The sequence below is a fragment of the Aulonocara sp. 'chitande type north' Nkhata Bay genome, linkage group LG16, assembly GCF_057382095.1.
Source record: "Aulonocara sp. 'chitande type north' Nkhata Bay isolate Kocher_YH1m ecotype deep benthic linkage group LG16, A_spYH_male_GT1.1, whole genome shotgun sequence".
Lineage (NCBI taxonomy): Eukaryota > Metazoa > Chordata > Actinopteri > Cichliformes > Cichlidae > Aulonocara > Aulonocara sp. 'chitande type north' Nkhata Bay.
The window spans coordinates 24,682,824-24,709,761 of NC_141359.1; the positions used below are offsets into that span (position 1 = coordinate 24,682,824).

General features: G+C 38.2%; 6 protein-coding genes across 6 annotated transcripts; all 6 read left to right on the top strand.

Moving 5' to 3' along the window:
- Positions 1 to 418: 418 nt before the first annotated feature.
- LOC147311605 (uncharacterized) lies at positions 419 to 3,831 on the top strand. Its single transcript, XM_086266773.1, has 2 exons — positions 419 to 1,329; positions 2,960 to 3,831. The coding sequence occupies exons 1-2, from the start codon at positions 551 to 553 to the stop codon at positions 3,102 to 3,104; spliced, it is 924 nt and encodes a 307-aa protein (XP_086122899.1). The 5' UTR covers positions 419 to 550; the 3' UTR covers positions 3,105 to 3,831.
- A 652-nt stretch (positions 3,832 to 4,483) lies between these two features.
- On the top strand, positions 4,484 to 7,295 carry LOC147311606 (uncharacterized). Its single transcript, XM_086266775.1, has 2 exons — positions 4,484 to 5,394; positions 7,025 to 7,295. The coding sequence occupies exons 1-2, from the start codon at positions 4,616 to 4,618 to the stop codon at positions 7,167 to 7,169; spliced, it is 924 nt and encodes a 307-aa protein (XP_086122901.1). The 5' UTR covers positions 4,484 to 4,615; the 3' UTR covers positions 7,170 to 7,295.
- A 1,253-nt stretch (positions 7,296 to 8,548) lies between these two features.
- LOC147311607 (uncharacterized) lies at positions 8,549 to 11,449 on the top strand. The gene is made up of 2 exons (XM_086266778.1): positions 8,549 to 9,459; positions 11,090 to 11,449. The coding sequence occupies exons 1-2, from the start codon at positions 8,681 to 8,683 to the stop codon at positions 11,232 to 11,234; spliced, it is 924 nt and encodes a 307-aa protein (XP_086122904.1). The 5' UTR covers positions 8,549 to 8,680; the 3' UTR covers positions 11,235 to 11,449.
- A 1,164-nt stretch (positions 11,450 to 12,613) lies between these two features.
- On the top strand, positions 12,614 to 16,026 carry LOC147311608 (uncharacterized). The gene is made up of 2 exons (XM_086266774.1): positions 12,614 to 13,524; positions 15,155 to 16,026. Exons 1-2 carry the CDS (start codon positions 12,746 to 12,748, stop codon positions 15,297 to 15,299), a joined length of 924 nt encoding a protein of 307 aa, XP_086122900.1. The 5' UTR covers positions 12,614 to 12,745; the 3' UTR covers positions 15,300 to 16,026.
- Positions 16,027 to 16,667: 641 nt separating this feature from the next.
- Positions 16,668 to 19,555, top strand: LOC147311609 (uncharacterized). Its single transcript, XM_086266776.1, has 2 exons — positions 16,668 to 17,589; positions 19,219 to 19,555. Exons 1-2 carry the CDS (start codon positions 16,811 to 16,813, stop codon positions 19,361 to 19,363), a joined length of 924 nt encoding a protein of 307 aa, XP_086122902.1. The 5' UTR covers positions 16,668 to 16,810; the 3' UTR covers positions 19,364 to 19,555.
- Positions 19,556 to 20,742: 1,187 nt separating this feature from the next.
- Positions 20,743 to 23,218, top strand: LOC147311610 (uncharacterized). Its single transcript, XM_086266781.1, has one exon. It carries the CDS (start codon positions 20,875 to 20,877, stop codon positions 22,426 to 22,428), a length of 1,554 nt encoding a protein of 517 aa, XP_086122907.1. The 5' UTR covers positions 20,743 to 20,874; the 3' UTR covers positions 22,429 to 23,218.
- The last annotated feature ends 3,720 nt before the right edge of the window (positions 23,219 to 26,938 follow it).

The window sequence follows — 26,938 nt, forward strand, 5'->3', positions numbered from 1 at the left end:
TATGGGTATGCATGCACCCCACCTTAAGCTATATTAAGATAACAATGAATTAATATCAGTAGATAGGAATACAAACTTCAGTCTAAGTAAAAACAAACCCCAACAACTTTTAATCGTACTCAGCTTGAATCTGAATAAAAAGAAGCAAAATAAAAAATATCTATGTCCTGATGCCTACATTAAAATTTAGGGAACACCTAAAATGTCCAATTGTAATTTGATATACAATGAAAAATTACAGTCTTTGAATTATGCATTTATTTAAGCAAATACAAAATAATTTGAAAATATCATGTGGTGAAATTATTATTAACCAGTCTGCTTTAAGAACAACATTTACAATGGGTAATTTAAATTAATAGTTTATGCCATTTAAATGTCATGCAGCTGTGTCAGAGATTAGCTTAAACCCCGCCCCCAAACCTTTGAAGGTTCAACGTCAAAGAAAAGTGGATGACGTCACAGTGGCTGCAGCCGAACGTGGGCGGGGCTTAAACCTATATAAAGGAGCCGTCCAGACTCTCAAGCATTTGGTTTACAAAGAGCACACATGCCTAGTCCAACTCCAACCAGCCAACAATTTATTTCCTCTTCTACATTTCAGAGTCAGAGAAATAGTAATACAAACTTAAACATGACAACTCCACACAGTAACACCTCAGTGGAAACATGGAAGTCCTTAAGTGACCACTTTTTTGGTACAATTGTACCACAGTGGCAATCTCTGCAGTTCAACCCAGAGTACTGCAACACTGAGCTGCCTTCCACTTTGCTGAAAGACATGTTGAAACTTTGTTCCATGTTAGTGGATGCAATGGACACAACCGTGGAGAAGGGAGATCCAGTGTCCACGCAGAATAATGAGCCTTCTCTTCACTCAGTGCACACAGAGTCCCCTGAGAAAACAGAAGAAACAGGAGCAAAGGACAGCATCCTGAAAGAAATTTCTGTAGATGACCACGGTGATAATGAAGAAACAGAAACTCCAGGACTGGAGGACTCTTCAGACTCAAAAAACCTCAAGCTGCATTTGACTGCAGAGGAGAGCAATCTTGATGAACCATCCACAGATGACAGTGAAAACAGAGAAATTCTAACACTGCATCGTGTACCTGCACCACCTTGCATATATCCAGATATTTTAATAGGTTTCAGCTGTGAGTCATCTGAGGAAGAAGCGTCTGTGTCGTCCCAGAGGTTTCCTCCTCAAACCCTCACCGCAGCCACAGTAGAACCGAAGAAGAGCTGTTTGAAGGAAAACTACTCAAAAGACTTGGACAACATAGAAGCTTCCCCCCTGGAAAAGCCTGTGAAGAAAACACTACATAGGTCAGTCCGTAAGTCTGATTCAGATTTTGGTTCTTATGATGTCACTCTGGCATCTGATTATCTGTCTGAAGAAAAGATTTGTGTTTATAAAGTTATTCAGTTGGTAGTTTCAGAGGCCGCAGGCAAAGCCTCGTCTAAATACAAGGACTTCACACGGTGCCACAACTCCGACTCTATCAGCGATCGCCTGCTTGAAAAAATCTGGCCTCAGATTGACGAGAGGGATTTGGATCTATCTCCAAAAAGGCTGACCAATATCAACAAGGACATTTTCACCAATCTTTGCAAAGCACATAACTGCAGGGAGAAGTATTTGATTTTATATCTGAGCGAACGGCTTGACGATATTACTGTCCCAACATTTACAAAACACCTGTTGGCCTTACCAAAAAGAGTACTCACTATATATAAAAACCGAGAAGAGTACGTAAAAGTTGTTGAAAGCTTCACTAAAGATTTGGTTCTGCACGCTATAAGCAACGCAAATGAGGCAAGGAAATTGCCTCCAGGGGCAGATAAAGCCATCATGAACAGGTTTACCCACAGGATTTGGGCTAAAATTTTGTCCCAAAAGCTTAAAATGTCCTTAGAGAACACTGAAGAAGTCAGTGTGAAAGTGTACAATGAACTCCGGCAAAAGTGGAAAAATCCAAACACTGTCCTGGAGTTAATGTTTAATGGCCAAGACAATATTGAAAACGTGATTGTCAAAAGTTTCAAAAGAAATGCCCCATTGAAGAGACCTAATTTCTTCTCTAGGGTTTTCTCACGAACACGTTAAAGTTTACCTGACACCTGCATCTAAAAAGCTGCGTTTTCAAAAATACCTGGGTACATGTGGACGTAGCCTAGATGCATTACATTTTTATTATAATTCTTCATTGTTAATGTTAAAACCAGACTACTTTAAAATAATTGTCTCATGAACCACCTGGTTGATAATAATTTCACCACATTACATTATAACATTTTTCTGTCCTTTATTCCGTCTTCCTTCTCTCACCCCAACCGGTCGCAGCAGATGGCCGCCCCTCCCTGAGCCTGGTTCTGCTGGAGGTTTCTTCCTGTTAAAAGGGAGTTTTTCCTTCCCACTGTCGCCAAAGTGCTTGCTCACAGGGGGTCATATGATTGTTGGGTTCTGTACTATTGTAGGGTCTACCTTACAATAGAAAGCGCCTTGAGGCAACTGTTGTTGTGATTAGGCGCTATATAAATAAAATTGAATTGAATTCAAATAAAAATGAATAAAAGAAAAAAGTTTTAAAAGTGTACTTAGTTTTATTTGCTGTCAATTTGCCTAGAATGGAATATCAGATTAGAACGGCCTCTAAAATATAATATTTAATTTATTAAATAAATCAAATGATTTACAGAAAATAAAATTCAAAAACACTTTCATTTTCACTGTATCTGTATGGCTATAGAGGAGCTGTTATTATTTTGCCTGTTTGTCAGTGCTGGTACGAACCCCGTTGGTGCTGTGTTGATCCTTTTGCAGAGGTTTGAAGTTTCTTTCGATAAATCTGAGTCAGTTTGGGTCGATGCTCAGTGTATTTTTCCACAACAATCTTGGTGACGAGGATGAGATTTCTTGAGTGATTTTTGTTCTCTACTTTCATTTTGATTCCAGGAAACCTGCAGGTAGACTCAATGAGTCTGAAAGAGCGCTTATGTCTGAGCAAAGTATGGAGAAGGCGAGTGCGTGGCAACTGAGATCAGACAGAGTCACCGCTGAAATCTCAATTATTAAAGAATCCAGAGTGGAGAGCAGCTGAGACCAACTTGAATTTCAGATTTTATTGAGGGTTTTTAAGGGGCAAGTATGATTAAGAACTGTAAAGTTACCCGGCGTTTGGTAAGGGTGTCAGCCATTCAGAGAAGTTCTGTAAACCGACAAGCACCTGATCAAACTACAAGGGTGCGCCTTGAGAGGTTCAAAGGTTTATTTTTATTCTTTTCATTGTTGGTTGTGGACATCTTAACTGTATAAACAACACACTGATTATACAGTTAAGATGTCCTTTTGTAATAATTACAGTTGGACCAAAATCAGCTCACAAAATGCTATAAGAAAGAAATGTTTTGATAAAATATAAAGTGTGGTAAGTGATAGTAAAATAATGAAATATATAAGAAAGTCAAATGTGTAAAATTATAAAATAATATTGCAAAACCTAGTATGAACCATAACTAAGGTTAAATTACTATGATGTCCGCCCCAAATTTGTCAACAGATGCTGGGATCACCAAAAATAGTGCCAGGAGTTTCATACAGATGTGGTGAGAAGTTTAGAGGCTCTTATAATGATTATGAATATTATATTGTAGTTTGGGGCTTTTAATGATTTCTCTAACTTTACAGTATACATTTTAATGACTTTAAAAAGGAAGAATTGGGTGCAGAAGTTTGAATTTATTCACACAGGGTAAAAAGTATACATACAAGCTCAAGTATACCCATATGGAAAAGAAATAGAAAAAACTTATAAAAGACTTGCATAAGATGTGGCCTACTTCATATAGTGAATCATATCAGGCTTATGCGATTCACTCATGAAGGTGGCCACTTTCTCATTACTTTCATATATTGTTTTAGTAAGTATCCAAAATATACAAGTTTCATGTATATAATTTTTCATGGGATCTTATATCTGTTTTCACTCTTGTATGCTTTTCATACAAGTTTCACACAAGACAGATACAGACTTTATAAGATTTATGTATATATCGTTTCCATATGGGTATGCATGCACCCCACCTTAAGCTATATTAAGATAACAATGAATTAATATCAGTAGATAGGAATACAAACTTCAGTCTAAGTAAAAACAAACCCCAACAACTTTTAATCGTACTCAGCTTGAATCTGAATAAAAAGAAGCAAAATAAAAAATATCTATGTCCTGATGCCTACATTAAAATTTAGGGAACACCTAAAATGTCCAATTGTAATTTGATATACAATGAAAAATTACAGTCTTTGAATTATGCATTTATTTAAGCAAATACAAAATAATTTGAAAATATCATGTGGTGAAATTATTATTAACCAGTCTGCTTTAAGAACAACATTTACAATGGGTAATTTAAATTAATAGTTTATGCCATTTAAATGTCATGCAGCTGTGTCAGAGATTAGCTTAAACCCCGCCCCCAAACCTTTGAAGGTTCAACGTCAAAGAAAAGTGGATGACGTCACAGTGGCTGCAGCCGAACGTGGGCGGGGCTTAAACCTATATAAAGGAGCCGTCCAGACTCTCAAGCATTTGGTTTACAAAGAGCACACATGCCTAGTCCAACTCCAACCAGCCAACAATTTATTTCCTCTTCTACATTTCAGAGTCAGAGAAATAGTAATACAAACTTAAACATGACAACTCCACACAGTAACACCTCAGTGGAAACATGGAAGTCCTTAAGTGACCACTTTTTTGGTACAATTGTACCACAGTGGCAATCTCTGCAGTTCAACCCAGAGTACTGCAACACTGAGCTGCCTTCCACTTTGCTGAAAGACATGTTGAAACTTTGTTCCATGTTAGTGGATGCAATGGACACAACCGTGGAGAAGGGAGATGCAGTGTCCACGCAGAATAATGAGCCTTCTCTTCACTCAGTGCACACAGAGTCCCCTGAGAAAACAGAAGAAACAGGAGCAAAGGACAGCATCCTGAAAGAAATTTCTGTAGATGACCACGGTGATAATGAAGAAACAGAAACTCCAGGACTGGAGGACTCTTCAGACTCAAAAAACCTCAAGCTGCATTTGACTGCAGAGGAGAGCAATCTTGATGAACCATCCACAGATGACAGTGAAAACAGAGAAATTCTAACACTGCATCGTGTACCTGCACCACCTTGCATATATCCAGATATTTTAATAGGTTTCAGCTGTGAGTCATCTGAGGAAGAAGCGTCTGTGTCATCCCAGAGGTTTCCTCCTCAAACCCTCACCGCAGCCACAGTAGAACCGAAGAAGAGCTGTTTGAAGGAAAACTACTCAAAAGACTTGGACAACATAGAAGCTTCCCCCCTGGAAAAGCCTGTGAAGAAAACACTACATAGGTCAGTCCGTAAGTCTGATTCAGATTTTGGTTCTTATGATGTCACTCTGGCATCTGATTATCTGTCTGAAGAAAAGATTTGTGTTTATAAAGTTATTCAGTTGGTAGTTTCAGAGGCCGCAGGCAAAGCCTCGTCTAAATACAAGGACTTCACACGGTGCCACAACTCCGACTCTATCAGCGATCGCCTGCTTGAAAAAATCTGGCCTCAGATTGACGAGAGGGATTTGGATCTATCTCCAAAAAGGCTGACCAATATCAACAAGGACATTTTCACCAATCTTTGCAAAGCACATAACTGCAGGGAGAAGTATTTGATTTTATATCTGAGCGAACGGCTTGACGATATTACTGTCCCAACATTTACAAAACACCTGTTGGCCTTACCAAAAAGAGTACTCACTATATATAAAAACCGAGAAGAGTACGTAAAAGTTGTTGAAAGCTTCACTAAAGATTTGGTTCTGCACGCTATAAGCAACGCAAATGAGGCAAGGAAATTGCCTCCAGGGGCAGATAAAGCCATCATGAACAGGTTTACCCACAGGATTTGGGCTAAAATTTTGTCCCAAAAGCTTAAAATGTCCTTAGAGAACACTGAAGAAGTCAGTGTGAAAGTGTACAATGAACTCCGGCAAAAGTGGAAAAATCCAAACACTGTCCTGGAGTTAATGTTTAATGGCCAAGACAATATTGAAAACGTGATTGTCAAAAGTTTCAAAAGAAATGCCCCATTGAAGAGACCTAATTTCTTCTCTAGGGTTTTCTCACGAGCACGTTAAAGTTTACCTGACACCTGCATCTAAAAAGCTGCGTTTTCAAAAATACCTGGGTACATGTGGACGTAGCCTAGATGCATTACATTTTTATTATAATTCTTCATTGTTAATGTTAAAACCAGACTACTTTAAAATAATTGTCTCATGAACCACCTGGTTGATAATAATTTCACCACATTACATTATAACATTTTTCTGTCCTTTATTCCGTCTTCCTTCTCTCACCCCAACCGGTCGCAGCAGATGGCCGCCCCTCCCTGAGCCTGGTTCTGCTGGAGGTTTCTTCCTGTTAAAAGGGAGTTTTTCCTTCCCACTGTCGCCAAAGTGCTTGCTCACAGGGGGTCATATGATTGTTGGGTTCTGTACTATTGTAGGGTCTACCTTACAATAGAAAGCGCCTTGAGGCAACTGTTGTTGTGATTAGGCGCTATATAAATAAAATTGAATTGAATTCAAATAAAAATGAATAAAAGAAAAAAGTTTTAAAAGTGTACTTAGTTTTATTTGCTGTCAATTTGCCTAGAATGGAATATCAGATTAGAACGGCCTCTAAAATATAATATTTAATTTATTAAATAAATCAAATGATTTACAGAAAATAAAATTCAAAAACACTTTCATTTTCACTGTATCTGTATGGCTATAGAGGAGCTGTTATTATTTTGCCTGTTTGTCAGTGCTGGTACGAACCCCGTTGGTGCTGTGTTGATCCTTTTGCAGAGGTTTGAAGTTTCTTTCGATAAATCTGAGTCAGTTTGGGTCGATGCTCAGTGTATTTTTCCACAACAATCTTGGTGACGAGGATGAGATTTCTTGAGTGATTTTTGTTCTCTACTTTCATTTTGATTCCAGGAAACCTGCAGGTAGACTCAATGAGTCTGAAAGAGCGCTTATGTCTGAGCAAAGTATGGAGAAGGCGAGTGCGTGGCAACTGAGATCAGACAGAGTCACCGCTGAAATCTCAATTATTAAAGAATCCAGAGTGGAGAGCAGCTGAGACCAACTTGAATTTCAGATTTTATTGAGGGTTTTTAAGGGGCAAGTATGATTAAGAACTGTAAAGTTACCCGGCGTTTGGTAAGGGTGTCAGCCATTCAGAGAAGTTCTGTAAACCGACAAGCACCTGATCAAACTACAAGGGTGCGCCTTGAGAGGTTCAAAGGTTTATTTTTATTCTTTTCATTGTTGGTTGTGGACATCTTAACTGTATAAACAACACACTGATTATACAGTTAAGATGTCCTTTTGTAATAATTACAGTTGGACCAAAATCAGCTCACAAAATGCTATAAGAAAGAAATGTTTTGATAAAATATAAAGTGTGGTAAGTGATAGTAAAATAATGAAATATATAAGAAAGTCAAATGTGTAAAATTATAAAATAATATTGCAAAACCTAGTATGAACCATAACTAAGGTTAAATTACTATGATGTCCGCCCCAAATTTGTCAACAGATGCTGGGATCACCAAAAATAGTGCCAGGAGTTTCATACAGATGTGGTGAGAAGTTTAGAGGCTCTTATAATGATTATGAATATTATATTGTAGTTTGGGGCTTTTAATGATTTCTCTAACTTTACAGTATACATTTTAATGACTTTAAAAAGGAAGAATTGGGTGCAGAAGTTTGAATTTATTCACACAGGGTAAAAAGTATACATACAAGCTCAAGTATACCCATATGGAAAAGAAATAGAAAAAACTTATAAAAGACTTGCATAAGATGTGGCCTACTTCATATAGTGAATCATATCAGGCTTATGCGATTCACTCATGAAGGTGGCCACTTTCTCATTACTTTCATATATTGTTTTAGTAAGTATCCAAAATATACAAGTTTCATGTATATAATTTTTCATGGGATCTTATATCTGTTTTCACTCTTGTATGCTTTTCATACAAGTTTCACACAAGACAGATACAGACTTTATAAGATTTATGTATATATCGTTTCCATATGGGTATGCATGCACCCCACCTTAAGCTATATTAAGATAACAATGAATTAATATCAGTAGATAGGAATACAAACTTCAGTCTAAGTAAAAACAAACCCCAACAACTTTTAATCGTACTCAGCTTGAATCTGAATAAAAAGAAGCAAAATAAAAAATATCTATGTCCTGATGCCTACATTAAAATTTAGGGAACACCTAAAATGTCCAATTGTAATTTGATATACAATGAAAAATTACAGTCTTTGAATTATGCATTTATTTAAGCAAATACAAAATAATTTGAAAATATCATGTGGTGAAATTATTATTAACCAGTCTGCTTTAAGAACAACATTTACAATGGGTAATTTAAATTAATAGTTTATGCCATTTAAATGTCATGCAGCTGTGTCAGAGATTAGCTTAAACCCCGCCCCCAAACCTTTGAAGGTTCAACGTCAAAGAAAAGTGGATGACGTCACAGTGGCTGCAGCCGAACGTGGGCGGGGCTTAAACCTATATAAAGGAGCCGTCCAGACTCTCAAGCATTTGGTTTACAAAGAGCACACATGCCTAGTCCAACTCCAACCAGCCAACAATTTATTTCCTCTTCTACATTTCAGAGTCAGAGAAATAGTAATACAAACTTAAACATGACAACTCCACACAGTAACACCTCAGTGGAAACATGGAAGTCCTTAAGTGACCACTTTTTTGGTACAATTGTACCACAGTGGCAATCTCTGCAGTTCAACCCAGAGTACTGCAACACTGAGCTGCCTTCCACTTTGCTGAAAGACATGTTGAAACTTTGTTCCATGTTAGTGGATGCAATGGACACAACCGTGGAGAAGGGAGATGCAGTGTCCACGCAGAATAATGAGCCTTCTCTTCACTCAGTGCACACAGAGTCCCCTGAGAAAACAGAAGAAACAGGAGCAAAGGACAGCATCCTGAAAGAAATTTCTGTAGATGACCACGGTGATAATGAAGAAACAGAAACTCCAGGACTGGAGGACTCTTCAGACTCAAAAAACCTCAAGCTGCATTTGACTGCAGAGGAGAGCAATCTTGATGAACCATCCACAGATGACAGTGAAAACAGAGAAATTCTAACACTGCATCGTGTACCTGCACCACCTTGCATATATCCAGATATTTTAATAGGTTTCAGCTGTGAGTCATCTGAGGAAGAAGCGTCTGTGTCATCCCAGAGGTTTCCTCCTCAAACCCTCACCGCAGCCACAGTAGAACCGAAGAAGAGCTGTTTGAAGGAAAACTACTCAAAAGACTTGGACAACATAGAAGCTTCCCCCTTGGAAAAGCCTGTGAAGAAAACACTACATAGGTCAGTCCGTAAGTCTGATTCAGATTTTGGTTCTTATGATGTCACTCTGGCATCTGATTATCTGTCTGAAGAAAAGATTTGTGTTTATAAAGTTATTCAGTTGGTAGTTTCAGAGGCCGCAGGCAAAGCCTCGTCTAAATACAAGGACTTCACACGGTGCCACAACTCCGACTCTATCAGCGATCGCCTGCTTGAAAAAATCTGGCCTCAGATTGACGAGAGGGATTTGGATCTATCTCCAAAAAGGCTGACCAATATCAACAAGGACATTTTCACCAATCTTTGCAAAGCACATAACTGCAGGGAGAAGTATTTGATTTTATATCTGAGCGAACGGCTTGACGATATTACTGTCCCAACATTTACAAAACACCTGTTGGCCTTACCAAAAAGAGTACTCACTATATATAAAAACCGAGAAGAGTACGTAAAAGTTGTTGAAAGCTTCACTAAAGATTTGGTTCTGCACGCTATAAGCAACGCAAATGAGGCAAGGAAATTGCCTCCAGGGGCAGATAAAGCCATCATGAACAGGTTTACCCACAGGATTTGGGCTAAAATTTTGTCCCAAAAGCTTAAAATGTCCTTAGAGAACACTGAAGAAGTCAGTGTGAAAGTGTACAATGAACTCCGGCAAAAGTGGAAAAATCCAAACACTGTCCTGGAGTTAATGTTTAATGGCCAAGACAATATTGAAAACGTGATTGTCAAAAGTTTCAAAAGAAATGCCCCATTGAAGAGACCTAATTTCTTCTCTAGGGTTTTCTCACGAACACGTTAAAGTTTACCTGACACCTGCATCTAAAAAGCTGCGTTTTCAAAAATACCTGGGTACATGTGGACGTAGCCTAGATGCATTACATTTTTATTATAATTCTTCATTGTTAATGTTAAAACCAGACTACTTTAAAATAATTGTCTCATGAACCACCTGGTTGATAATAATTTCACCACATTACATTATAGCATTTTTCTGTCCTTTATTCCGTCTTCCTTCTCTCACCCCAACCGGTCGCAGCAGATGGCCGCCCCTCCCTGAGCCTGGTTCTGCTGGAGGTTTCTTCCTGTTAAAAGGGAGTTTTTCCTTCCCACTGTCGCCAAAGTGCTTGCTCACAGGGGGTCATATGATTGTTGGGTTCTGTACTATTGTAGGGTCTACCTTACAATAGAAAGCGCCTTGAGGCAACTGTTGTTGTGATTAGGCGCTATATAAATAAAATTGAATTGAATTCAAATAAAAATGAATAAAAGAAAAAAGTTTTAAAAGTGTACTTAGTTTTATTTGCTGTCAATTTGCCTAGAATGGAATATCAGATTAGAACGGCCTCTAAAATATAATATTTAATTTATTAAATAAATCAAATGATTTACAGAAAATAAAATTCAAAAACACTTTCATTTTCACTGTATCTGTATGGCTATAGAGGAGCTGTTATTATTTTGCCTGTTTGTCAGTGCTGGTACGAACCCCGTTGGTGCTGTGTTGATCCTTTTGCAGAGGTTTGAAGTTTCTTTCGATAAATCTGAGTCAGTTTGGGTCGATGCTCAGTGTATTTTTCCACAACAATCTTGGTGACGAGGATGAGATTTCTTGAGTGATTTTTGTTCTCTACTTTCATTTTGATTCCAGGAAACCTGCAGGTAGACTCAATGAGTCTGAAAGAGCGCTTATGTCTGAGCAAAGTATGGAGAAGGCGAGTGCGTGGCAACTGAGATCAGACAGAGTCACCGCTGAAATCTCAATTATTAAAGAATCCAGAGTGGAGAGCAGCTGAGACCAACTTGAATTTCAGATTTTATTGAGGGTTTTTAAGGGGCAAGTATGATTAAGAACTGTAAAGTTACCCGGCGTTTGGTAAGGGTGTCAGCCATTCAGAGAAGTTCTGTAAACCGACAAGCACCTGATCAAACTACAAGGGTGCGCCTTGAGAGGTTCAAAGGTTTATTTTTATTCTTTTCATTGTTGGTTGTGGACATCTTAACTGTATAAACAACACACTGATTATACAGTTAAGATGTCCTTTTGTAATAATTACAGTTGGACCAAAATCAGCTCACAAAATGCTATAAGAAAGAAATGTTTTGATAAAATATAAAGTGTGGTAAGTGATAGTAAAATAATGAAATATATAAGAAAGTCAAATGTGTAAAATTATAAAATAATATTGCAAAACCTAGTATGAACCATAACTAAGGTTAAATTACTATGATGTCCGCCCCAAATTTGTCAACAGATGCTGGGATCACCAAAAATAGTGCCAGGAGTTTCATACAGATGTGGTGAGAAGTTTAGAGGCTCTTATAATGATTATGAATATTATATTGTAGTTTGGGGCTTTTAATGATTTCTCTAACTTTACAGTATACATTTTAATGACTTTAAAAAGGAAGAATTGGGTGCAGAAGTTTGAATTTATTCACACAGGGTAAAAAGTATACATACAAGCTCAAGTATACCCATATGGAAAAGAAATAGAAAAAACTTATAAAAGACTTGCATAAGATGTGGCCTACTTCATATAGTGAATCATATCAGGCTTATGCGATTCACTCATGAAGGTGGCCACTTTCTCATTACTTTCATATATTGTTTTAGTAAGTATCCAAAATATACAAGTTTCATGTATATAATTTTTCATGGGATCTTATATCTGTTTTCACTCTTGTATGCTTTTCATACAAGTTTCACACAAGACAGATACAGACTTTATAAGATTTATGTATATATCGTTTCCATATGGGTATGCATGCACCCCACCTTAAGCTATATTAAGATAACAATGAATTAATATCAGTAGATAGGAATACAAACTTCAGTCTAAGTAAAAACAAACCCCAACAACTTTTAATCGTACTCAGCTTGAATCTGAATAAAAAGAAGCAAAATAAAAAATATCTATGTCCTGATGCCTACATTAAAATTTAGGGAACACCTAAAATGTCCAATTGTAATTTGATATACAATGAAAAATTACAGTCTTTGAATTATGCATTTATTTAAGCAAATACAAAATAATTTGAAAATATCATGTGGTGAAATTATTATTAACCAGTCTGCTTTAAGAACAACATTTACAATGGGTAATTTAAATTAATAGTTTATGCCATTTAAATGTCATGCAGCTGTGTCAGAGATTAGCTTAAACCCCGCCCCCAAACCTTTGAAGGTTCAACGTCAAAGAAAAGTGGATGACGTCACAGTGGCTGCAGCCGAACGTGGGCGGGGCTTAAACCTATATAAAGGAGCCGTCCAGACTCTCAAGCATTTGGTTTACAAAGAGCACACATGCCTAGTCCAACTCCAACCAGCCAACAATTTATTTCCTCTTCTACATTTCAGAGTCAGAGAAATAGTAATACAAACTTAAACATGACAACTCCACACAGTAACACCTCAGTGGAAACATGGAAGTCCTTAAGTGACCACTTTTTTGGTACAATTGTACCACAGTGGCAATCTCTGCAGTTCAACCCAGAGTACTGCAACACTGAGCTGCCTTCCACTTTGCTGAAAGACATGTTGAAACTTTGTTCCATGTTAGTGGATGCAATGGACACAACCGTGGAGAAGGGAGATCCAGTGTCCACGCAGAATAATGAGCCTTCTCTTCACTCAGTGCACACAGAGTCCCCTGAGAAAACAGAAGAAACAGGAGCAAAGGACAGCATCCTGAAAGAAATTTCTGTAGATGACCACGGTGATAATGAAGAAACAGAAACTCCAGGACTGGAGGACTCTTCAGACTCAAAAAACCTCAAGCTGCATTTGACTGCAGAGGAGAGCAATCTTGATGAACCATCCACAGATGACAGTGAAAACAGAGAAATTCTAACACTGCATCGTGTACCTGCACCACCTTGCATATATCCAGATATTTTAATAGGTTTCAGCTGTGAGTCATCTGAGGAAGAAGCGTCTGTGTCGTCCCAGAGGTTTCCTCCTCAAACCCTCACCGCAGCCACAGTAGAACCGAAGAAGAGCTGTTTGAAGGAAAACTACTCAAAAGACTTGGACAACATAGAAGCTTCCCCCCTGGAAAAGCCTGTGAAGAAAACACTACATAGGTCAGTCCGTAAGTCTGATTCAGATTTTGGTTCTTATGATGTCACTCTGGCATCTGATTATCTGTCTGAAGAAAAGATTTGTGTTTATAAAGTTATTCAGTTGGTAGTTTCAGAGGCCGCAGGCAAAGCCTCGTCTAAATACAAGGACTTCACACGGTGCCACAACTCCGACTCTATCAGCGATCGCCTGCTTGAAAAAATCTGGCCTCAGATTGACGAGAGGGATTTGGATCTATCTCCAAAAAGGCTGACCAATATCAACAAGGACATTTTCACCAATCTTTGCAAAGCACATAACTGCAGGGAGAAGTATTTGATTTTATATCTGAGCGAACGGCTTGACGATATTACTGTCCCAACATTTACAAAACACCTGTTGGCCTTACCAAAAAGAGTACTCACTATATATAAAAACCGAGAAGAGTACGTAAAAGTTGTTGAAAGCTTCACTAAAGATTTGGTTCTGCACGCTATAAGCAACGCAAATGAGGCAAGGAAATTGCCTCCAGGGGCAGATAAAGCCATCATGAACAGGTTTACCCACAGGATTTGGGCTAAAATTTTGTCCCAAAAGCTTAAAATGTCCTTAGAGAACACTGAAGAAGTCAGTGTGAAAGTGTACAATGAACTCCGGCAAAAGTGGAAAAATCCAAACACTGTCCTGGAGTTAATGTTTAATGGCCAAGACAATATTGAAAACGTGATTGTCAAAAGTTTCAAAAGAAATGCCCCATTGAAGAGACCTAATTTCTTCTCTAGGGTTTTCTCACGAACACGTTAAAGTTTACCTGACACCTGCATCTAAAAAGCTGCGTTTTCAAAAATACCTGGGTACATGTGGACGTAGCCTAGATGCATTACATTTTTATTATAATTCTTCATTGTTAATGTTAAAACCAGACTACTTTAAAATAATTGTCTCATGAACCACCTGGTTGATAATAATTTCACCACATTACATTATAACATTTTTCTGTCCTTTATTCCGTCTTCCTTCTCTCACCCCAACCGGTCGCAGCAGATGGCCGCCCCTCCCTGAGCCTGGTTCTGCTGGAGGTTTCTTCCTGTTAAAAGGGAGTTTTTCCTTCCCACTGTCGCCAAAGTGCTTGCTCACAGGGGGTCATATGATTGTTGGGTTCTGTACTATTGTAGGGTCTACCTTACAATAGAAAGCGCCTTGAGGCAACTGTTGTTGTGATTAGGCGCTATATAAATAAAATTGAATTGAATTCAAATAAAAATGAATAAAAGAAAAAAGTTTTAAAAGTGTACTTAGTTTTATTTGCTGTCAATTTGCCTAGAATGGAATATCAGATTAGAACGGCCTCTAAAATATAATATTTAATTTATTAAATAAATCAAATGATTTACAGAAAATAAAATTCAAAAACACTTTCATTTTCACTGTATCTGTATGGCTATAGAGGAGCTGTTATTATTTTGCCTGTTTGTCAGTGCTGGTACGAACCCCGTTGGTGCTGTGTTGATCCTTTTGCAGAGGTTTGAAGTTTCTTTCGATAAATCTGAGTCAGTTTGGGTCGATGCTCAGTGTATTTTTCCACAACAATCTTGGTGACGAGGATGAGATTTCTTGAGTGATTTTTGTTCTCTACTTTCATTTTGATTCCAGGAAACCTGCAGGTAGACTCAATGAGTCTGAAAGAGCGCTTATGTCTGAGCAAAGTATGGAGAAGGCGAGTGCGTGGCAACTGAGATCAGACAGAGTCACCGCTGAAATCTCAATTATTAAAGAATCCAGAGTGGAGAGCAGCTGAGACCAACTTGAATTTCAGATTTTATTGAGGGTTTTTAAGGGGCAAGTATGATTAAGAACTGTAAAGTTACCCGGCGTTTGGTAAGGGTGTCAGCCATTCAGAGAAGTTCTGTAAACCGACAAGCACCTGATCAAACTACAAGGGTGCGCCTTGAGAGGTTCAAAGGTTTATTTTTATTCTTTTCATTGTTGGTTGTGGACATCTTAACTGTATAAACAACACACTGATTATACAGTTAAGATGTCCTTTTGTAATAATTACAGTTGGACCAAAATCAGCTCACAAAATGCTATAAGAAAGAAATGTTTTGATAAAATATAAAGTGTGGTAAGTGATAGTAAAATAATGAAATATATAAGAAAGTCAAATGTGTAAAATTATAAAATAATATTGCAAAACCTAGTATGAACCATAACTAAGGTTAAATTACTATGATGTCCGCCCCAAATTTGTCAACAGATGCTGGGATCACCAAAAATAGTGCCAGGAGTTTCATACAGATGTGGTGAGAAGTTTAGAGGCTCTTATAATGATTATGAATATTATATTGTAGTTTGGGGCTTTTAATGATTTCTCTAACTTTACAGTATACATTTTAATGACTTTAAAAAGGAAGAATTGGGTGCAGAAGTTTGAATTTATTCACACAGGGTAAAAAGTATACATACAAGCTCAAGTATACCCATATGGAAAAGAAATAGAAAAAACTTATAAAAGACTTGCATAAGATGTGGCCTACTTCATATAGTGAATCATATCAGGCTTATGCGATTCACTCATGAAGGTGGCCACTTTCTCATTACTTTCATATATTGTTTTAGTAAGTATCCAAAATATACAAGTTTCATGTATATAATTTTTCATGGGATCTTATATCTGTTTTCACTCTTGTATGCTTTTCATACAAGTTTCACACAAGACAGATACAGACTTTATAAGATTTATGTATATATCGTTTCCATATGGGTATGCATGCACCCCACCTTAAGCTATATTAAGATAACAATGAATTAATATCAGTAGATAGGAATACAAACTTCAGTCTAAGTAAAAACAAACCCCAACAACTTTTAATCGTACTCAGCTTGAATCTGAATAAAAAGAAGCAAAATAAAAAATATCTATGTCCTGATGCCTACATTAAAATTTAGGGAACACCTAAAATGTCCAATTGTAATTTGATATACAATGAAAAATTACAGTCTTTGAATTATGCATTTATTTAAGCAAATACAAAATAATTTGAAAATATCATGTGGTGAAATTATTATTAACCAGTCTGCTTTAAGAACAACATTTACAATGGGTAATTTAAATTAATAGTTTATGCCATTTAAATGTCATGCAGCTGTGTCAGAGATTAGCTTAAACCCCGCCCCCAAACCTTTGAAGGTTCAACGTCAAAGAAAAGTGGATGACGTCACAGTGGCTGCAGCCGAACGTGGGCGGGGCTTAAACCTATATAAAGGAGCCGTCCAGACTCTCAAGCATTTGGTTTACAAAGAGCACACATGCCTAGTCCAACTCCAACCAGCCAACAATTTATTTCCTCTTCTACATTTCAGAGTCAGAGAAATAGTAATACAAACTTAAACATGACAACTCCACACAGTAACACCTCAGTGGAAACATGGAAGTCCTTAGGTGACCACTTTTTTGGTACAATTGTACCACAGTGGCAATCTCTGCAGTTCAACCCAGAGTACTGCAACACTGAGCTGCCTTCCACTTTGCTGAAAGACATGTTGAAACTTTGTTCCATGTTAGTGGATGCAATGGACACAACCGTGGAGAAGGGAGATGCAGTGTCCACGCAGAATAATGAGCCTTCTCTTCACTCAGTGCACACAGAGTCCCCTGAGAAAACAGAAGAAACAGGAGCAAAGGACAGCATCCTGAAAGAAATTTCTGTAGATGACCACGGTGATAATGAAGAAACAGAAACTCCAGGACTGGAGGACTCTTCAGACTCAAAAAACCTCAAGCTGCATTTGACTGCAGAGGAGAGCAATCTTGATGAACCATCCACAGATGACAGTGAAAACAGAGAAATTCTAACACTGCATCGTGTACCTGCACCACCTTGCATATATCCAGATATTTTAATAGGTTTCAGCTGTGAGTCATCTGAGGAAGAAGCGTCTGTGTCATCCCAGAGGTTTCCTCCTCAAACCCTCACCGCAGCCACAGTAGAACCGAAGAAGAGCTGTTTGAAGGAAAACTACTCAAAAGACTTGGACAACATAGAAGCTTCCCCCCTGGAAAAGCCTGTGAAGAAAACACTACATAGGTCAGTCCGTAAGTCTGATTCAGATTTTGGTTCTTATGATGTCACTCTGGCATCTGATTATCTGTCTGAAGAAAAGATGTGTGTTTACAAAGTTATTCAGTTGGTAGTTTCAGAGGCCGCAGGCAAAGCTTCGTCTAAATACAAGGACTTCACACGGTGCCACAACTCCGACTCTATCAGCGATCGCCTGCTTGAAAAAATCTGGCCTCAGATTGACGAGAGGGATTTGGATCTATCTCCAAAAAGGCTGACCAATATCAACAAGGACATTTTCACCAATCTTTGCAAAGCACATAACTGCAAGGAGAAGTATTTGATTTTATATCTGAGCGAACGGCTTGACGATATTACTGTCCCAACATTTACAAAACACCTGTTGGCCTTACCAAAAAGAGTACTCACTATATATAAAAACCGAGAAGAGTACGTAAAAGTTGTTGAAAGCTTCACTAAAGATTTGGTTCTGCACGCTATAAGCAACGCAAATGAGGCAAGGAAATTGCCTCCAGGGGCAGATAAAGCCATCATGAACAGGTTTACCCACAGGATTTGGGCTAAAATTTTGTCCCAAAAGCTTAAAATGTCCTTAGAGAACACTGAAGAAGTCAGTGTGAAAGTGTACAATGAACTCCGGCAAAAGTGGAAAAATCCAAACACTGTCCTGGAGTTAATGTTTAATGGCCAAGACAATATTGAAAACGTGATTGTCAAAAGTTTCAAAAGAAATGCCCCATTGAAGAGACCTAATTTCTTCTCTAGGGTTTTCTCACGAACACGTTAAAGTTTACCTGACACCTGCATCTAAAAAGCTGCGTTTTCAAAAATACCTGGGTACATGTGGACGTAGCCTAGATGCATTACATTTTTATTATAATTCTTCATTGTTAATGTTAAAACCAGACTACTTTAAAATAATTGTCTCATGAACCACCTGGTTGATAATAATTTCACCACATTACATTATAACATTTTTCTGTCCTTTATCCCGTCTTCCTTCTCTCACCCCAACCGGTCGCAGCAGATGGCCGCCCCTCCCTGAGCCTGGTTCTGCTGGAGGTTTCTTCCTGTTAAAAGGGAGTTTTTCCTTCCCACTGTCGCCAAAGTGCTTGCTCACAGGGGGTCATATGATTGTTGGGTTCTGTACTATTGTAGGGTCTACCTTACAATAGAAAGCGCCTTGAGGCAACTGTTGTTGTGATTAGGCGCTATATAAATAAAATTGAATTGAATTCAAATAAAAATGAATTAAAAAAAAAGTTTTAAAAGTGTACTTAGTTTTATTTGCTGTCAATTTGCCTAGAATGGAATATCAGATTAGAACGGCCTCTAAAATATAATATTTAATTTATTAAATAAATCAAATGATTTACAGAAAATAAAATTCAAAAACACTTTCATTTTCACTGTATCTGTATGGCTATAGAGGAGCTGTTATTATTTTGCCTGTTTGTCAGTGCTGGTACGAACCCCGTTGGTGCTGTGTTGATCCTTTTGCAGAGGTTTGAAGTTTCTTTCGATAAATCTGAGTCAGTTTGGGTCGATGCTCAGTGTATTTTTCCACAACAATCTTGGTGACGAGGATGAGATTTCTTGAGTGATTTTTGTTCTCTACTTTCATTTTGATTCCAGGAAACCTGCAGGTAGACTCAATGAGTCTGAAAGAGCGCTTATGTCTGAGCAAAGTATGGAGAAGGCGAGTGCGTGGCAACTGAGATCAGACAGAGTCACCGCTGAAATCTCAATTATTAAAGAATCCAGAGTGGAGAGCAGCTGAGACCAACTTGAATTTCAGATTTTATTGAGGGTTTTTAAGGGGCAAGTATGATTAAGAACTGTAAAGTTACCCGGCGTTTGGTAAGGGTGTCAGCCATTCAGAGAAGTTCTGTAAACCGACAAGCACCTGATCAAACTACAAGGGTGCGCCTTGAGAGGTTCAAAGGTTTATTTTTATTCTTTTCATTGTTGGTTGTGGACATCTTAACTGTATAAACAACACACTGATTATACAGTTAAGATGTCCTTTTGTAATAATTACAGTTGGACCAAAATCAGCTCACAAAATGCTATAAGAAAGAAATATTTTGATAAAATATAAAGTGTGGTAAGTGATAGTAAAATAATGAAATATATAAGAAAGTCAAATGTGTAAAATTATAAAATAATATTGCAAAACCTAGTATGAACCATAACTAAGGTTAAATTACTATGATGTCCGCCCCAAATTTGTCAACAGATGCTGGGATCACCAAAAATAGTGCCAGGAGTTTCATACAGATGTGGTGAGAAGTTTAGAGGCTCTTATAATGATTATGAATATTATATTGTAGTTTGGGGCTTTTAATGATTTCTCTAACTTTACAGTATACATTTTAATGACTTTAAAAAGGAAGAATTGGGTGCAGAAGTTTGAATTTATTCACACAGGGTAAAAAGTATACATACAAGCTCAAGTATACCCATATGGAAAAGAAATAGAAAAAACTTATAAAAGACTTGCATAAGATGTGGCCTACTTCATATAGTGAATCATATCAGGCTTATGCGATTCACTCATGAAGGTGGCCACTTTCTCATTACTTTCATATATTGTTTTAGTAAGTATCCAAAATATACAAGTTTCATGTATATAATTTTTCAAGGGATCTTATATCTGTTTTCACTCTTGTATGCTTTTCATACAAGTTTCACACAAGACAGATACAGACTTTATAAGATTTATGTATATATCGTTTCCATATGGGTATGCATGCACCCCACCTTAAGCTATATTAAGATAACAATGAATTAATATCAGTAGATAGGAATACAAACTTCAGTCTAAGTAAAAACAAACCCCAACAACTTTTAATCGTACTCAGCTTGAATCTGAATAAAAAGAAGCAAAATAAAAAATATCTATTTCCTGATGCCTACATTAAAATTTAGGGAACACCTAAAATGTCCAACTGTAATTTGATATACAATGAAAAATTACAGTCTTTGAATTATGCATTTATTTAAGCAAATACAAAATAATTTGAAAATATCATGTGGTGAAATTATTATTAACCAGTCTGCTTTAAGAACAACATTTACAATGGGTAATTTAAATTAATAGTTTATGCCATTTAAATGTCATGCAGCTGTGTCAGAGATTAGCTTAAACCCCGCCCCCAAACCTTTGAAGGTTCAACGTCAAAGAAAAGTGGATGACGTCACAGTGGCTGCAGCCGAACGTGGGCGGGGCTTAAACCTATATAAAGGAGCCGTCCAGACTCTCAAGCATTTGGTTTACAAAGAGCACACATGCCTAGTCCAACTCCAACCAGCCAACAATTTATTTCCTCTTCTACATTTCAGAGTCAGAGAAATAGTAATACAAACTTAAACATGACAACTCCACACAGTAACACCTCAGTGGAAACATGGAAGTCCTTAAGTGACCACTTTTTTGGTACAATTGTACCACAGTGGCAATCTCTGCAGTTCAACCCAGAGTACTGCAACACTGAGCTGCCTTCCACTTTGCTGAAAGACATGTTGAAACTTTGTTCCATGTTAGTGGATGCAATGGACACAACCGTGGAGAAGGGAGATGCAGTGTCCACGCAGAATAATGAGCCTTCTCTTCACTCAGTGCACACAGAGTACCCTGAGAAAACAGAAGAAACAGGAGCAAAGGACAGCATCCTGAAAGAAATTTCTGTAGATGACCACGGTGATAATGAAGAAACAGAAACTCCAGGACTGGAGGACTCTTCAGACTCAAAAAACCTCAAGCTGCATTTGACTGCAGAGGAGAGCAGTCTTGTTGAAACATCCACAGATGACAGTGAAAACAGAGAAATTCTAACACTGCATCGTGTACCTGCACCACCTTGCATATATCCAGATATTTTAATAGGTTTCAGCTGTGAGTCATCTGAGGAAGAAGCGTCTGTGTCATCCCAGAGGTTTCCTCCTCAAACCCTCACCGCAGCCACAGTAGAACCGAAGAAAAACTACTCAGCTGATACAAAAGACTTGGACAACATAGAAGCTTCCCCCCTGGAAAAGCCTGTGAAGAAAACACTACATAGGTCAGTCCATAAGTCTGATTCAGATTTTGGTTCTTATGATGTCACTCTGGCATCTGATTATCTGTCTGAAGAAAAGATTTGTGTTTATAAAGTTATTCAGTTGGTAGTTTCAGAGGCCGCAGGCAAAGCTTCGTCTAAATACAAGGACTTCACACGGTGCCACAACTCCGACTCTATCAGCGATCGTCTGCTTGAAAAAATCTGGCCTCAGATTGACGAGAGGGATTTGGATCTATCTCCAAAAAGGCTGACCAATATCAACAAGGACATTTTCACCAATCTTTGCAAAGCACATAACTGCAGGGAGAAGTATTTGATTTTATATCTGAGCGAACGGCTTGACGATATTACTGTCCCAACATTTACAAAACACCTGTTGGCCTTACCAAAAAGAGTACTCACTATATATAAAAACCGAGAAGAGTACGTAAAAGTTGTTGAAAGCTTCACTAAAGATTTGGTTCTGCACGCTATAAGCAACGCAAATGAGGCAAGGAAATTGCCTCCAGGGGCAGATAAAGCCATCATGAACAGGTTTACCCACAGGATTTGGGCTAAAATTTTGTCCCAAAAGCTTAAAATGTCCTTAGAGAACACTGAAGAAGTCAGTGTGAAAGTGTACAATGAACTCCGGCAAAAGTGGAAAAATCCAAACACTGTCCTGGAGTTAATGTTTAATGGCCAAGACAATATTGAAAACGTGATTGTCAAAAGTTTCAAAAGAAATGCCCCATTGAAGAGACCTAATTTCTTCTCTAGGGTTTTCTCACGAGCACGTTAAAGTTTACCTGACACCTGCATCTAAAAAGCTGCGTTTTCAAAAATACCTGGGTACATGTGGACGTAGCCTAGATGCATTACATTTTTATTATAATTCTTCATTGTTAATGTTAAAACCAGACTACTTTAAAATAATTGTCTCATGAACCACCTGGTTGATAATAATTTCACCACATTACATTATAGCATTTTTCTGTCCTTTATTCCGTCTTCCTTCTCTCACCCCAACCGGTCGCAGCAGATGGCCGCCCCTCCCTGAGCCTGGTTCTGCTGGAGGTTTCTTCCTGTTAAAAGGGAGTTTTTCCTTCCCACTGTCGCCAAAGTGCTTGCTCACAGGGGGTCATATGATTGTTGGGTTCTGTACTATTGTAGGGTCTACCTTACAATAGAAAGCGCCTTGAGGCAACTGTTGTTGTGATTAGGCGCTATATAAATAAAATTGAATTGAATTCAAATAAAAATGAATAAAAGAAAAAAGTTTTAAAAGTGTACTTAGTTTTATTTGCTGTCAATTTGCCTAGAATGGAATATCAGATTAGATCTTATATCTGTTTTTCACTCTTGTATGCTTTTCATACAAGTTTCACACAAGACAGATACAGACTTTATAAGATGTATATATATATCGTTTCCATATGGGTATGCATGCACCCCACCTTAAGCTATATTAAGATAACAATGAATTAATATCAGTAGATAGGAATACAAACTTCAGTCTAAGTAAAAACAAACCCCAACAACTTTTAATCGTACTCAGCTTGAATCTGAATAAAAAGAAGCAAAATAAAAAATATCTATTTCCTGATGCCTATGTAACCAATACGTCTACTCACCAAAGAATGAGAGAAGCAATATGGATAACAGCAGAGGACAATTTATTTAGGGCCTGATGGCAATTTACCATCGGTGTCCAGCACTTTAAAGGATTGATGGACTGGAGCACATCTGTCCTTAACATACCCTCTTAAACATCAGCTTGACACTGATATATCAAAGGAAACTTAACCGAGTTTAAGTGCAAATGTTTCAACCTGAACAACTTAAAACTTCTCTGGGATACAATGTAAACAAAGACAAGAAGAAGAAAAATATTTCCATCAATAGTCACTTCTAACCAGGAGACAAGTGAATATATTATGTAGAGTCCTTTTTCTCAGTCCTGGGGTTGTAACACCACAACCTCCTCAGTCCGTAATCAGAGAGTGTCTATTTGACAATAACCAAAATGTCTTTGGATAGTCTTTGTGAATGCAAACAAAACAAAACAAACAAAAAAAAAACAATGGTATTAGCTGGCCAGCAAAATAAAGAGAGTGTATGGCACTGAGTGCGGGCGTGTGTGTGAGTACTTCGGCCCAAATAATCAAGGTCCGGATGGATGAAGAGATGGCAGCCGCTTGTCCTTTAAGTGGCCATGAGGAGTTTATGCAAATATAGCTGCTGCTAGAATATAAGACTTCATCATTGCTTCAAGAAAAATGTAAACAACTCATGTGTTCAATCTTCTAAGTAAATAAGCATTTTATTTCAAATTCCATTTAAAAGCAATATGATATCAGTAGCTGGAACAACTTTTCAGGTAAAAGCACAATAAATTCTTTGATTTAAAAACTCCCTGGTGATTACCATTTTTATCACTGGCCAAATTGTAATGTATTGACTATTTGCATTACTTATTCTCATTATTATTATGATTACTCATCATTATTTTATGTTATTTTCTTATTTTATGCTATTTATGAAGTTGAAGGCCTTTGGCTTCATGTCCCTTTCATTTATCATGCACTGTGATCAACAGCATGCTAATAAACCATTCATTCACACTTAAACCTTTCATTGTACACAGCGATTCCTCGTGTCACCTTGTATGCCAGTTAGAAATATACTTTACATGTTGACGCTTGCTCCTTCCAGAAGCAGATAAATAAACGCTGTATTTCAGCAGCAGCTTGCTGACGCCTGAAAACTGCACAATCACTGATCTGGATCTGGTTCTCAGATTTATACTTCTTCAGTCCCTCAACGAATTTACAGCTAAAGCTGCAAAGAAATGCACCGTCCTTTTGTTCAGGCGTTTTTACCACAGATTCCTAGTTTGAGCTGGTGAGGAAGACATTAATGGCCCCTCTCTGGTGTCCACACACACACACAAACATGCACACATGAACACGTACACTGCATTTCGACACAGAAAGCAAAGCCAGAGCTACAAACATAAAAAGCCATTACTGTCAGGGTTACTTGCTTAATGCCGAGCATCTGCGAGAGGTCAGTTTTTGTAGCATGAAAGCATCTAATAAATACATGCTCTCTGCTGACATAATGTACTCTGCTGTTCTGGGAGGTAGAGATAAAATGCTAAGTGAATTAGAAAGACCTGCGTTAAGATGACAAAGCAGTGGAGCCAAATACCTGGACAGGCCTTTGTTGCGTTATTATTATTATTGTTGCTGTTTATCATTTTAATTTAAGCAGCATGGCCAGACACACGTTTCCCGCACTATTGTTCCTGTTCAAAAGAGGAAAACTATGATGGTTCACTGTGTGGTATTGTGCAGAAAACAGCGCCAACACTTTTGTCGAGGGGTTTTTTAGTTCATCTAGCATGCGTGGTAGCAATCACCATGGGGAAACTTGGTAAGCTGCTTTGTAATTGCTCCAGGGCTTGCGCTTATTCCTTTAGAAAATGTCCAGCAGAGACATTTACTAGCAGCCTTTCAATTTTAACAAGCACCACATTAGGTTTACACTCCCCAGCTATGGAGACGAGCAAGTTACAGTCTCTGCACTATTAATTTTCTACTTTCTGCCAGGATTAATCAAGCTGGGGGCGCGCAGTCAATAAGAGCAAGCTATTTAGATAAGTTTAACCCATTATAATTACTTTAGAAGTGAAAGGCGCCAAGGTTTGATAATTGATTCTCTTATCACCCTGTTGTCAAGCGAGGCTGCCGTTTGGCTTGAATTTGAGAGCATGCACGGATTTCATTAGCACATAAACACCTTTTAAAGGAGAGAGGAGCACAGGATTATCGCCCTTAACCAAAAAGAATAGAAGCAGGAACATTTTTACTTTTGATAATAAAACATAAATTGTTTGCTGCATGTGTGTATTGATGTTGTGTGGAGAAAAAAGAAGTGGGAGGGGGAGGGGGAGGGCTGGCAAGCAGCCTGCAGTCAATATCATCATCATCATCATTTCATTAGACTTGCCTCACACAATGGGACTGTCAGTATCTATCAGGAAGCTAATGTGGCAGTGATTCCCAGGGGTGGGAGATATATTTGGCACATTGGGAAACCACTGACAAGAATCATAGATATATAAGAGAGGGGAGCAGCAGCTGAGGGGGGCTGGATGGGTAAAGTGGGTGTAGGAGGAAACTTCTGCATTAACCACAAAATATTCAACTAAACTAAAAATGTGTCCGCTGTGGAAATGAAGAAAACAAAACAAAACCACGGAAACAAAAACGCAGAGAGAATGATCACAGCCTTTTATTTCACTTCACTTGCAGTCTCATAATGAGTGCTGAATCCTCAGCGCGTGTGTGCCAGGTGTGAAATGGAGGGTGAACAGACTAGTTCAGAGACAGACATTAAGTGTTTCACGGTCTGGTGTTTAGAGAGGCGGGCTGGCCACACTGCACAGATTACTGCGAAAACAGAGCTGCTACATCCTCCTTTTATTTCACTCCCCCTAATCTTCTTTTCACCAATGTTTAATTATGCCTATAATTAAAACTGATGGAGTTACTGATATTGGATCAAAGTCCTTCAAATATTGTTTCTATAGTGTAAATCAACCATAAACCTCCTCTTTCCACATTACATGTATTAATGGGATAGTCTTACTTGTCTGATGATGAGGAGCATCCAGTCCGGAGTTACTAGACTGTAACAGCCTATAGTAGCTGAAGATTGGGTTTCATTTGCATTTAATCATTATAACATTCTCCAGCACCTGCTCCCAAATTAGCCATGTTATTATCCTTTGGCACATTTAACCTTCAACAATGCCCCCATCCATAGAGCTGCAAGCCAAAAGAAAAAGCTCTCCCCCTTGTAGATGTGGCAAGAAGTGATTATTTCTTTTGAAATACATGATTATTCCTTTAATTCTCTGCTCTCTGTAACTTTACAAAGCAACCCCTGACATCAGCTCTGTAATGATCGCTGCACTGAAGCGTGAAACGAAGAACCAGCGTCTGCCGGGTGGAGGAAGGGAGGAGAGCCGCTAAAACAGTCGAAATAAAACACAGCCAGGCAGATCCTCGAAATGGGCTCTGCGGGGGGGAAATGTTAAGAAACCACAGTCTAATGCATTTTATGATAAAAGTGTGAGTGATGAGAGAAGTGAAAGGATTGGCAGGGGTCGCTCAGGAAATCTCAGCTGTGAGATGGTCAGCCAATAAAAAGTCCCTCCAGGGTGATTAATCTGACCGGCGACTGGTGACAGCTAAGTGGACTGGAAAGATGTACCAGAAGAAATAAAGGGGAAAATCATGTCA

What these genes read in the sequence shown, in the direction of transcription:
- LOC147311605 (XM_086266773.1), top strand. Translation starts at nt 551, where the DNA reads ATGCCTAGTCCAACTCCAACCAGCCAACAATTTATTTCCTCTTCTACA. An exon ending in GTGAAGAAAACACTACATAG is followed by an intron (nt 1,330 to 2,959) that starts GTCAGTCCGTAA and finishes TTTTGATTCCAG; the next exon opens with GAAACCTGCAGGTAGACTCA.
- LOC147311606 (XM_086266775.1), top strand. Translation starts at nt 4,616, where the DNA reads ATGCCTAGTCCAACTCCAACCAGCCAACAATTTATTTCCTCTTCTACA. An exon ending in GTGAAGAAAACACTACATAG is followed by an intron (nt 5,395 to 7,024) that starts GTCAGTCCGTAA and finishes TTTTGATTCCAG; the next exon opens with GAAACCTGCAGGTAGACTCA.
- LOC147311607 (XM_086266778.1), top strand. Translation starts at nt 8,681, where the DNA reads ATGCCTAGTCCAACTCCAACCAGCCAACAATTTATTTCCTCTTCTACA. An exon ending in GTGAAGAAAACACTACATAG is followed by an intron (nt 9,460 to 11,089) that starts GTCAGTCCGTAA and finishes TTTTGATTCCAG; the next exon opens with GAAACCTGCAGGTAGACTCA.
- LOC147311608 (XM_086266774.1), top strand. Translation starts at nt 12,746, where the DNA reads ATGCCTAGTCCAACTCCAACCAGCCAACAATTTATTTCCTCTTCTACA. An exon ending in GTGAAGAAAACACTACATAG is followed by an intron (nt 13,525 to 15,154) that starts GTCAGTCCGTAA and finishes TTTTGATTCCAG; the next exon opens with GAAACCTGCAGGTAGACTCA.
- LOC147311609 (XM_086266776.1), top strand. Translation starts at nt 16,811, where the DNA reads ATGCCTAGTCCAACTCCAACCAGCCAACAATTTATTTCCTCTTCTACA. An exon ending in GTGAAGAAAACACTACATAG is followed by an intron (nt 17,590 to 19,218) that starts GTCAGTCCGTAA and finishes TTTTGATTCCAG; the next exon opens with GAAACCTGCAGGTAGACTCA.
- LOC147311610 (XM_086266781.1), top strand. Translation starts at nt 20,875, where the DNA reads ATGCCTAGTCCAACTCCAACCAGCCAACAATTTATTTCCTCTTCTACA.